Below are 12859 nucleotides of genomic sequence, written 5' to 3' on the forward strand. Positions count from 1 at the left end.
GTAGACAGGCTTGATTCTGACTAAAGCCTGTACAAACGCCTGAACGTCTGGTACGGCTGCCAAACGCCTGTGTAACAAAACAGACAGAGCAGATATCTGTCCTTTTAAAGAACTAGCTGATAGACCTTTCTCCAATCCCTCTTGGAGAAAGGATAGTATCCTTGGAATCTTAATCTTGCTCCATGAGTAATCCTTGGATTCACACCAGCAAAGATATTTCCGCCAAATCTTATGGTAAATCTTCCTGGTGACAGTCTTTCTAGCCTGGATCAAAGTATATATGACTGAATCCGAAAAACCACGCTTCGCTAGAATCAAGCGTTCAATCTCCAAGCAGTCAGTTGCAGAGAAACTAGGTTTGGATGTTCGAATGGACCTTGAGTTAGAAGGTCCTGCCTCAAAGGTAGCTTCCATGGTGGAACCGATGACATATTCACCAGGTCTGCATACCAAGTCCTGCGTGGCCACGCAGGAGCTATCAGAATTACCAAAGCCTTCTCCTGTTTGATCCTGGCTACTAGCCGGGGGAGAAGAGGAAACGGTGGAAAGACATAAGCTAGATTGAACGACCAAGGCGCCACTAAGGCATCTACTAATGTCGCTTTGGGATCCCTGGACCTGGACCCATAACGTGGAACTTTGGAGTTCTGACGTGACGCCATCAGATCCAGATCTGGAATGCCCCACAGTTGAGTTAACTGGGCAAAAACCTCCGGGTGAAGTTCCCACTCCCCCGGATGGAAAGTCTGACGACTCAGATAATCCGCTTCCCAGTTGTCCACTCCTGGGATGTGAATTGCTGATAGATGGCAGGAGTGATCCTCCGCCCATTTGATGATCTTGGATACCTCCATCATCGCCAGGGAACTCTTTGTTCCCCCCTGATGATTGATGTACGCTACAGTCGTCATGTTGTCCGACTGAAATCTTATGAATTTGGCCTCCGCTAGTTGAGGCCATGCCAGGAGCGCATTGAATATCGCTCTTAGTTCCAAAATGTTTATCGGGAGAAGAGATTCTTCCCGAGACCATAGACCCTGAGTTTTCAGAGAGTTCCAGACCGCGCCCCAGCCTAAGAGACTGGCGTCGGTCGTGACAATGATCCACTCCGGTCTGCGGAAACTCATTCCCTGAGACAGGTGATCCTGAGACAACCACCAGAGGAGCGAGTCTATGGTTTCCTGGTCCATTTGTATCTGAGGAGACAAATCTGCATAATCCCCATTCCACTGCTTGAGCATGCACAGTTGCAGTGGTCTGAGATGAATTCTGGCAAAAGGGACACGTCCATTGCCGCAACCATTAGACTGATTACCTCCATGCACTGAGCCACAGAAGGCTGAGGAATGGCATGAAGAACTCGACAAGCGTTTGAAAGTCTTGACTTCCTGACCTCCGTCAGAAAGATTTTCATCTCTACCGAGTCTATTATTGTTCCCAGGAAGGGAACCCTTGTGACCGGGGACAGAGAACTTTTTTCTACGTTCACCTTCCACCCGTGAGACCTTAGAAAGGCTAGAAAAATATCCGTATGAGCCTTTGCTTTGTGGAATGACGACGCCTGAATTAGGATGTCGTTGAGGTAAGGTGCTACCGCAATGCCCCTTGGCCTTAGCACCGCAAGAAGGGACCCTAACACCTTTGTGAAAATTCTTGGAGCAGTGGCCAATCCGAAGGGAAGAGCCACAAACTGATAATGTTTGTCCAGGAAGGCGAACCTTAGGAACTGATGGTGAACCTTGTGGATCGGAATATGCAGGTATGCATCCTTAAGGTCCACTGTAGTCATGTATTGACCCTTCTGGATCATTGGTAAAATTATTCGAATAGTTTTCATTTTGAATGATGGAACTCTGAGGAATTTGTTTAGGATTTTCAAATCCAGAATTGGCCTGAACATTCCCTCCTTTTTGGGACCCACGAACAGGTTTGAGTAAAAACCCAGTCCTTGTTCTGCTTTTGGAACTGGGTGTATCACTCCCATCTTTAAAAGGTCTTCTACGCAATGTAAGAATGCCCGTCTCTTTGTCTGGTCTAAAGACAAGCGAGACATGTGAAACCTTCCCTTTGGAGGAAGGTCCTTGAATTCTAGGAGATACCCCTGAGAGACAATCTCTAAAGCCCAGGGGTCTGGGACATCTCTTGCCCAAGCCTGAGCAAAGAGAGAGAGTCTGCCCCCTACCAGATCCGGTCCCGGATCGGGGGCTATTCTTTCATGCTGATTTGGTAGCAGCAGCAGGCTTTTTTGTTCCAGCCTTGCAATGGTTTCCATGCTGGCTTGGGCTGGGATGCATTACCCTCTTGTCTAGAGGCTGTAGAGCTAGGGGCCGGTCCGTTCCTAAAATTGCGAAAGGAACGAAAATTAGACTTATTTTTTGCTTTGAAAGGTCTATCCTGTGGGAGGGCATGGCCCTTTCCCCCAGTGATGTCTGAAATAATCTCTTTCAATTCTGGCCCGAATAGGGTCTTACCCTTGAAAGGAATATTAAGCAATTTTGTTTTGGACGACACATCCGCCGACCAAGATTTTAGCCAAAGCGCTCTGCGCGCCACTATTGCAAACCCTGAATTTTTCGCCGCTAATTTTGCTAATTGAAAAGCGGCATCTAAAATAAAGGAATTAGCCAACTTCAGTGCGTGAATTCTGTCCATGACCTCATCATAAGGAGTCTCCTTCTGGAGCGAATTTTCTAGTTCATCGAACCAGAAAGACGCCGCCGTGGTGACAGGAATAATGCACGAAATTGGTTGCAGAAGGAAACCTTGCTGAACAAAAATTTTCTTAAGTAACCCTTCTAGTTTTTTATCCATAGGATCTTTGAAAGCGCAACTGTCCTCTATCGGTATAGTTGTGCGCTTAGCTAATGTTGAAACTGCCCCCTCAACCTTAGGGACCGTCTGCCATGTGTCCCTTCTAGGGTCAACAATGGGGAACATTTTCTTAAATATAGGAGGGGGAACAAATGGTACACCTGGCTTCTCCCACTCCTTAGTCACTATATCCGCCACCCTCTTGGGTATCGGAAACGCATCAGAGTGCACTGGAACCTCTAAAAATTTGTCCATTTTGCAAAATTTTTCTGGAATCACCAGAGGATCACAATCATCAAGTGTAGTTAGCACCTCCTTAAGTAGAGCGCGGAGGTGTTCAAGTTTAAATTTAAATGCAATGGTATCAGTCTCTGCCTGCTGAGAAACTTTCCCTGTGTCAGAAATTTCTCCCTCAGACAGGCCCTCCCTCACCGCCAACTCAGATTGATGTGAGGGTACCACAGATGAATTATCCCCTGCGTCTGCTTGCTCATCCTCTGTATTTAAAACTGAGCAATCACGCTTTCTAGGGAAAACTGGCATTTTGGCTAAAAAGGCTGCTAGAGAATTATTCATTACTGCTGCTAACTGCTGCATAGTAACAGCCATAGGCGCGTCAGATGTACTAGGTATCGATTGCGCGGGCAAAGCTGGCGTTTACACAGAAGGAGAGGATGATGAACTATCCACACTACCTTCATTTAAAGTCTCATCTTGGGCAACATCTTTAAAAGTGACAGTACTGTCCTTTATCTGTTTGGATGCTATTGCACACTTTACACATACATTTAATGGGGGAACCACCTTGGCATCCATGCACACAGAACATAGGCTATCTGAAGGCACAGACATGTTAGACAGACTTAGGCAGAGTTTTAATGCAATAAAAATTATTTTATACAAAACCGTTACTGTCTCTTTAAATAAAAGAAGTGTACACTTTATTATAGAAATGTCAGAAAATCATCAAAGAAATATCCGATCTTTATGAAATTTTCATCACAGTGTCTTAATGCTTAGAAAGTATTGCACACCAATTTTCAGACAATTTAACCCTTAAATGCCCAAACCGGAGCTATAACAGTAATTAACCGGTTAAAGACACTACAGTCCCACACCACAGTCTCTACTGCGGCGTTTTACCTTCCTTAGGGGTTATTCAAGTAAGTAAAAAGCCTCTCTGAAGTCCTTTTCCAATCTAGATACTCCACATGAAGCTGCATGAACTGCCTAGTGAAAGGCAACTGCGCAACTGAGGCGCGAAAATGAGGCCTCCTCCCTCTGCATTCCAGAGTGAAGGGGCCTTTCTGACAAGATTAGGCGTCTAAACAACTGCCAGGCGAAACTAAAGTTCCCCAAAAGTGTTTAAGTTTGAAAAACACTTAAAATGTCACATAAACATAATAAAAAGTAATCGACTTAGCCCACAATAGTGTCAACCAGCATTGAGCCCTAGTTATAAGCCCTAATTCTGTTACTGAGTCTAAGAAAATGGCTTACCTATCCCAGAATGGATAACTGACAGTCTTCTAGCATTACTTGGTCTTGTTAGAAAAATGACTGATCATACCTGAAGCAGATAAGCCTGCAAACTGTTCCCCCCAACTGAAGTTCTCTGGTTTCAACAGTCCTGTGTGGGAACAGCAATGGATTTTAGTTACTGGTGCTAAAATCATACTCCTCTTTTAACAGAAATCTTCATCATTTTCTGTTGTAGAGTAAATAGTACAAACCGGCACTATTTTAAAATAACAAACTCTTGTTGGAATAAATAAAACTACAACTAACACCACATACTCTTTACCACCCCCGTGGAGATGCTACTTGTTCAGAGCGGCAAAGAGAATGACTGGGGGGGGGCGGAGCCTAAGGGGAGCTATATGCACAGCTCTGCTGGGTGTTTCTCTTTGCCACTTCCTGTAGGGGAAGAGAATATCCCATAAGTAAGGATGAAGCCGTGGACCGGACACACCAATGTAGGAGAAAAAATGTTTAAACCAATTCTTAGTTGAGCAAGCCTTCCACACAACTTCAGCATCAGTAGAAGGAATTATACTGTCTGAATCAGAAATTTTACCCTAAGATGCACCCCTGAAGAATCTTCATCCTCAGACTTCTGAGAGGAAATACTTTGATTAGCCACTTTAGGATCAGAAACCTTACTGTTTCTTTAAATTTCCTTTTGCGTTTTCCCTGTAGCATGGGAAAAGCAGACAGCGCCTCAGATACCGCAGAAGATACCTGGGCAGCAATATCTTGCAAAATAACTCCAGACGGAGCTTGAGAGGAAACGCAGGGCATTGCATGTGCAGATGAATAGGATTGGGACGCTTGAGGAGAAAGCTGCGGCACATCTGAAACAGGAAGCTCTCTGAAACAGGAAGCTCCTGAACAGCATCCACCTTAGCTAATAAAGTTCTTTCAATACATGAACAAAAAGGTACTGGGAGTTCCACCTGGACATTAAAACATAAGCTACAGGTAACATCCTGCACAGCCTAAATGTACCAAATCAAGAAAACATACCCCAGGTAACATTCTACACCTCAGCAGAATTACTGAGGTGTCCTACCTGTCCTGCAACCCGCAGCAAACTGAGGGAAAAAAACGATCCCGTTTACAATCCGGATTTCCAGAGAAGCAAAAACAGCAAGAAGCCTTCTAAACAGCAGAGCCATCTGAAATATGGGCACCTCACTCTTACAGGAAGTGAAAAAAAGCACCAAAAAAAACTCTGACATCACAAAATAAGAACCTCCCAAAAAGAGGCACAGTTACAGCTGACAAAAAGCCATTTTTTATCTTTAAAACAACTTTCTTGAAAAACAGACTTAAAAACAAACAATAAAACCCCCCAAGAAAGTACATAATCTGTTACTAAAAACGGATCCTCACTGAGCCATCGATAAAATAAATAACTCCTCACAATTACTTGGTATTTTTCTATGTAAGATTGATTCCTTGACTGTTATTATGGCATTCTTCCTTGTTTATATTGTCAATCTTTTTGTATCATTGATTCTTAATAAAACTTCTTTGAAAAAAAATAAATAAAAATAAATAACTCCTCACACTAACAGTGCCTGCAAAAACTGCCATAAAAACCTGCACCCTGACAGGAATAATAAAAAACGTCCCCCTGCAGCGTTTCAGCTGAATAAGTACCATTTTTTCCCTGCTTACATAGAAAAATAAAACTGGCACTTACCTCTTATCTGTCCGGCAGCAGGACAGCTCACCTGGTTTGAGAGGATGCCATCCCTCACATGGACCTGTAGAAATACAGAAAGAATGAATAAACTTACTCAGGCTATCTAAATAGGGAAGCAAAATGTTTTGGGAAAACGCAGTGAGAATTGTACCCCACAAGTTCCCAATTGCTTAAAAGCCACCATTGCCCTACTGAAGAGACTGACATGGGCTAAGGCTAGACCCTTTAGAAAGATCAGAGCAAACCTACTCTGCTTTAAAATAAAAAAAATCTTGATTGTAGATCAGACACCAAAACATTACCTCCTCCTTGCACCGAAGGCTAAGAGAATGACTGAGGGTTATGGGTAAGGGAAGTGACATATACAGCAGCTTTGCTGTGGTGCTTTTTGCCTCCTCCTGCTGGCCAGGAGTGATATTCCCACTAGTAATTGATGATTCTGTGGACTCACCATATCTTAGGAAAGAAAGGTGCCTGCTTTCTACGGCCAAAGGTTTGCAACATGCATGCTCGAAGCATCATGAACAAATCACCATCAACATTTACGAGTTGGTTGGGGGCCATTTTACTTTGCAAGACACCACACCAAAAAGTAGAAAATGTTTTTAATCCAAAATGGAGTTAGAAATGCTACACGGTGCAGGATAAGCTATTCATTAAAGTAAGCGTGTCATTGGTGTAGATTTTCCTTTTAAGTCAGTAAAGTATTTGGTCAGACTCTTCTTTTGCAACAAAGCTGACCATATACAGCTCCTTTCACAACTAATAAGGTCCTAAATGGTTCATCAGTAGTCTACATGCAGGAAGCCATACTACGAGAATGGCAGCGATACAATGGGAATAAAAGTAAGAGCTTGTTTATTTTCAATAATATACACTGCTTTAATTATAGGTTTATCTTGATCAGTGGCTGTCCTAATAGGCTGCTAGGAACACTCCATCATTACAGTAGCACCCAAATTTCAAAGATGCCAACAGCCATTAATTTGCAAGGTAGTATACATTTTATGCATGCCCTCTGTTCTACATAGTACAGAGACAGGTAAACTGAAGGGTTAGGGGTTGAATTAAAAAAAATAATAAAACAACAAGGAAAAGAAAATAATTTCTAAGATGAAACCTTACTAGTACTGCCTTTAATGGGCATACTAAATGCCACAAACAATATCAGTGGCAACATGTGCAGCAGGAGAGTTTTGCTTCTTATACACACGAGTGGAGACCACATTTTAAAAATAGTGGCTCACTGGCATCAAAAGACATAATCAAGTGGGTGCTTCTGATTGCAAATAAAGCATAATTAAATGGTGTCTCCTATGACTCTTTGGATGCCATAGCTTTATAGGAAACATTTCTTAGATCCACCCCCATATTCTTAAAGGGACACGCAATCCCACATTTTTCTTTATGATTCAAATACAACATACAATTTTACATTTTTCGAAATTTAGTTCTAGTATAAAATGTGCTTCAATTCTCTTGGTTTCCTTTTGTTGACTGAGCAGCAATACACTACTGGGAGCTAGCTGAACAAAGCTGGTAAACCAATGATTAAAGGCAGCCCCCAAGCAGCAGCTAGTTCCTTAGGTATGTTTTTCAGCAAACAATACTAATAGAACAAAGCAAATTAGATGACATAGGTACATTGGAAAGTTGTTTAAATGGTCTGTTTCATCTGACTCACAAAAGAAAAATATTGGGTTTCATTCCCCATTAAGGTGTAGAACTGCCCCTGATTTTTGCACTTATGATTCAGATAGAGAATACAATTTTAAAACAATTAACAATTGACTATTATCAAATTTGCTTTGTTCTCATGTTATTTTTTTGTTGAAGAGATATCTAGATAGGTAGTGTGCACATGTCTGGAGACAGGAAATAGTGCTGCCATCTAGTCCTCTTGCTAATGTATAACGTTGCAAAACTGCTGCCATATAATCCTGCACACACGTGCGCTCTCCTGAACTTACCTTCCTGCTTTTTAACAAAGAATAACAAAAAACAAAGAACATATGATAATAGAAGTACATTGGAAAGTTGTTTGAAATTGTGTACTCTATCTGAATCATGAAAGAAAAATTTGGGGTTTTATGTCCCTTTAAGTGAAAACTCAAAACTTTATTTATAATATTGACAAAATAACAATTACTTACCAGCGTGGGACTGCATGTGTTCAAGAAGATTATTGTAAAACTGGAACTGAATACCACAAGCACCACATGTATAGGGCTCTGTATAAAACAAAAATATTAAAACATTATCAGAAATTGGAAAGTATTCGCTGGAAAGAAAAATTCACATGAAAAGAAATCCAGTAGAAAAGCCAAAGCTGTGCAAACCATTTGATGAAGGGCGTGTGTCTGTTAAAGAGACACTAAAAACACAATTACATTCTCATGATTTAAATAGAGCATACAATTCTTAGAGACTTTCCAAATTACTTCCTGTATTAAAATGTGCACAGTCTTTATATGCACACTTTCTGAGGTACCAGATACCACTGAGCATGTGCAAGAGTTCACAGTGTATATGTATATAAGTCTGTTATTGGCTGATGGCTGTCACATGAAATTGAAGTACATTTTAAAATTTGTCCGAAAAAAAAATCAACTGCTCATTCAATATTCAGACTAAGTACTAATTCTTTAAATTCTATTGTATTTAATAGTCCTGGTGGAGAGACACCTATATTACAAAACAATGCACATAAAAAGCCCACAAAGATTGTGTGCGATTTCTCACCATGCCAGTGGGATTTTGAGAGTCATAAACGTTTACACTGTGAACTCTTGCACATGCTCAGTAATAGCTGGAGCCTCAGAAAGTGTGCATATAGAAATACTGTGCACCATTTCATAATATATATTAATTGAAAAGTCTCTTAAAACTATATGCTCTACCTGAATCATGAAAGTTTAAGTTTGACTTTACTGTTCCTGTTCAGAATAGGGACCTGTAAGCTGGGTTGAGCTTACAGGAAAATCAGATGTCATTATTTTTATCACTTTCTGTACACACACATGCTTTTTTATATTATATATGTCTGTATACCAACCCAATACTCAGAGAGAACAATTGAAAATTAAAATTGTATTACGTATCACTCCTACCTCACATTGGGAGCATAATTTCTTTCACTGGCTATATTTATATAAAACTTTTTTATAGCCAATAATTAAATGAACAGGAACCCTATTTTTTCTTCTTTCATGTTTCAGATAGAAGTGAATTAGAAAGCTGTTTAATATGTAATGTTCTATTATCAAATTGTCTTTAATCTCTTGATATCTATAGTTGAGAAAAGCTCAGGAGTTCGCCCTCTGTAGCAGCACTATATGGAAGCAGTTTTTCAAGAATGTTATCTATTTGCAATAGCACTCGATGGCATGTAGTGCCTCAGAATACCATGGGAACAAAGCAAATTTGATACTAGAAGTACATTGGAAAATTTAATAATAAAAAAAAATTGTATTGACATTTTCATTAAAATGTGGGAATACCACAGGCAAAATTAGCTACTTCAAAAGCCAAATAAAGGTAAAGGATATATTCATAAGCAATTTAATACACTCCAGCATATAAAATGGATAACTGGCAACAAATTTAAAGGGAGGACATTTTACAATACACTCTCCCTTTAAAACGCTGTAGTCAGCTAATTATGAACAGATGGGACCTTACCTTTCCTTGGCTTTTTAATGTCATGGGAAGAAAGCCAACACACCTTTAAGGCCAATACAGATAATTAATAACTGTAAGCAGAGAGCTCATCTGATAAACAAACTTTTACTTCCAAGGAAAATTACTGCATAATAATGCATCAACCTTGAAGGATATAGAAGATCTACCTAAAGATAGTGAGATAATTGCCCAGAACTTGTTATTGGCTGTTACGAAAACAGCAGATGAAGCATATTTTATTTGCATGAAATGATACGACTAAAGAGACATACCACTAAATAAGTCTAACAAACATGTGGTAAACCATATTAAAATAGGTTTTTCATGAAAAAAGTTCATCTAAAACCGTTAAAAAAATAAAATAAAAAAATACTGATACTGAAACTGATAGGAAATTCAGGATATGCAAGGTTCAGTAGCTGATTGGCTGACTGGAACATGCCTCCAGAAACAAATCTTTAAATATATATATTTTTTAGACTCAGTAAAGAAAACAATTTTGATGTCTCGTTAATAATGTGCAGGAGTTTTTTTTAACTTTTTCATGTCTTATATTTGTAATTTTTGCTCCATCATCAACATGCTGAAATATTGCTAGAGTGCATATTCAGCCACTAAAATAAGTGGTATTTAAAGGGATATTAAAGGGACTTGAAACCCACATATTTTCTTTCATGATTCAGATAGAGAATACAATTTTAAACAACTTTCCAATTTACTTTTATCATCACATTTGCTTTGTTCTCTTTGTATTTGTTGCAAGCTAAAACTAGGTAGGCTCATATGCTCATTTCTAAACTGTGGAAGGCCGCCTCTTATCTTGGCAGTTATTTCATGTGTGCCATATAGATAACATTGGGCTCACTCCTGTGGAGTAATTTATGAGTCAGCAATGATTGGCTAAAATGCAATCTTTCAAAACTACTGAAATAAGGGGGCAGTCTGTAGAGGCTTAGATATAAAAAGTAAAAAGGTAAAAAGTGTATTAATATAACCGTGTTGTTATGCAAAACTGGGGAATAAGTAATAAGTTTTAAAGGACCAGTCAACACAGTAGATTTGCATAATCAACAAATGCAAGATAACGACAATGCAATAGCACTTAGTCTGAACTTCAAATGAATAGTAGATTTTTTTTTTCTGACAATTTTAAAAGTTATTTCTATTTCCACTCTTCCCTGTACCATGTGACAGCCATCAGCCAAACACAAATGCATACACGTACCATGTGACAGCAATCAGCCAATCACAAATGCATATACGCTTATTATGTGAATTCTGCACATGCTCAGTAGGAGCTGGTGACTTAAAAAGTTTAAATATAAAAAGACTGGACTTTTTAATGGAAGTACATTGGAAAGCTTTTTAAAATTGCATGCTCTATCTGAATAATGAAAGTTTAATTTTGACTTGAGTGTCCCTTTAAGCACTGAAAATTTGGAGTAGACTGTCCCTTTAAAGATGGATGCAGGAACAGTTGAAAAAACATAATTTATGCTTACCTGATAAATTCCTTTCTTCTGTAGTGTGATCAGTCCACGGGTCATCATTACTTCTGGGATATTACTCCTCCCCAACAGGAAGTGCAAGAGGATTCACCCAGCAGAGCTGCATATAGCTCCTCCCCTCTACGTCACTCCCAGTCATTCGACCAAGGACCAACGAGAAAGGAAAAGCCAAGGGTGAAGTGGTGACTGGAGTATAAATTAAAAAATATTTACCTGCCTTAAAAACAGGGCGGGCCGTGGACTGATCACACTACAGAAGAAAGGAATTTATCAGGTAAGCATAAATTATGTTTTCTTCTGTTAAGTGTGATCAGTCCACGGGTCATCATTACTTCTGGGATACCAATACCAAAGCAAAAGTACACGGATGACGGGAAGGATAGGCAGGCTCTTTATACAGAAGGAACCACTGCCTGAAGAACCTTTCTCCCAAAAATAGCCTCCGATGAAGCAAAAGTGTCAAATTTGTAAAATTTGGAAAAAGTATGAAGCGAAGACCAAGTTGCAGCCTTGCAAATCTGTTCAACAGAGGCCTCATTCTTGAAGGCCCAAGTGGAAGCCACAGCTCTAGTAGAATGAGCTGTAATTCTTTCAGGAGGCTGCTGTCCAGCAGTCTCATAAGCTAAACGAATTATGCTACGAAGCCAAAAAGAAAGAGAGGTAGCGGAAGCTTTTTGACCTCTCCTCTGCCCAGAGTAAATGACAAACAGAGAAGACGTTTGTCGAAATTCCTTAGTTGCCTGTAAGTAAAATTTTAGAGCACGGACTACATCCAGGTTGTGCAGTAGACATTCCTTCTTTGAAGAAGGATTTGGGCATAAAGAAGGAACAACAATCTCTTGATTGATATTCCTGTTAGTAACTACCTTAGGTAAGAACCCAGGTTTAGTACGCAGGACTACCTTATCCGAATGAAAAATCAAATAAGGAGAATCACAATGTAAGGCTGATAATTCAGAGACTCTTCGAGCCGAGGAAATAGCCATTAAAAATAGAACTTTCCAAGATAACAACTTTATATCAATGGAATGAAGGGGTTCAAACGGAACGCCCTGTAAAACATTAAGAACAAGGTTTAAACTCCATGGTGGAGCAACAGTTTTAAACACAGGCTTAATTCTGGCCAAAGCCTGACAAAAAGCCTGGACGTCAGGAACTTCTGACAGACGTTTGTGTAACAGAATGGACAGAGCTGAGATCTGTCCCTTTAATGAACTAGCAGATAAACCCTTTTCTAAACCTTCTTGTAGAAAAGACAATATCCTAGGAATCCTAACCTTACTCCAAGAGTAACCTTTGGATTCACACCAATATAGGTATTTACGCCATATCTTATGGTAAATCTTTCTGGTAACAGGTTTCCTAGCCTGTATTAAGGTATCAATAACTGACTCAGAAAATCCACGTCTTGATAAAATCAAGCGTTCAATTTCCAAGCAGTCAGCTTCAGAGAAGTTAGATTTTGATGTTTGAAGGGACCCTGTATCAGAAGGTCCTGTTTCAGAGGTAGAGACCAAGGTGGACAGGATGACATGTCCACCAGGTCTGCATACCAAGTCCTGCGTGGCCACGCAGGTGCTATTAGAATCACTGATGCTCTCTCTTGTTTGATTCTGGCAATCAATCGAGGAAGCAACGGGAAGGGTGG

At 40.0% G+C, this 12859-nt stretch overlaps 1 protein-coding gene across 5 annotated transcripts in view; it reads right to left on the reverse strand.

The window, feature by feature from the left end:
- The window catches only part of ZNF618 (zinc finger protein 618), a 692337-nt gene that overhangs the window by 79214 nt on the left and 600264 nt on the right, over positions 1 to 12859 (reverse strand). For all 5 annotated transcript variants that reach the window (XM_053696021.1, XM_053696019.1, XM_053696018.1 and 2 more), the window contains exon 13: positions 8176 to 8253. In XM_053696021.1, coding sequence (XP_053551996.1) covers positions 8176 to 8253 — 78 coding nt within the window. The remainder of the gene's footprint in view (positions 1 to 8175; positions 8254 to 12859) is intronic.

This window comes from Bombina bombina, chromosome 12 (assembly GCF_027579735.1).
Source record: "Bombina bombina isolate aBomBom1 chromosome 12, aBomBom1.pri, whole genome shotgun sequence".
NCBI classification, from domain to species: domain Eukaryota; kingdom Metazoa; phylum Chordata; class Amphibia; order Anura; family Bombinatoridae; genus Bombina; species Bombina bombina.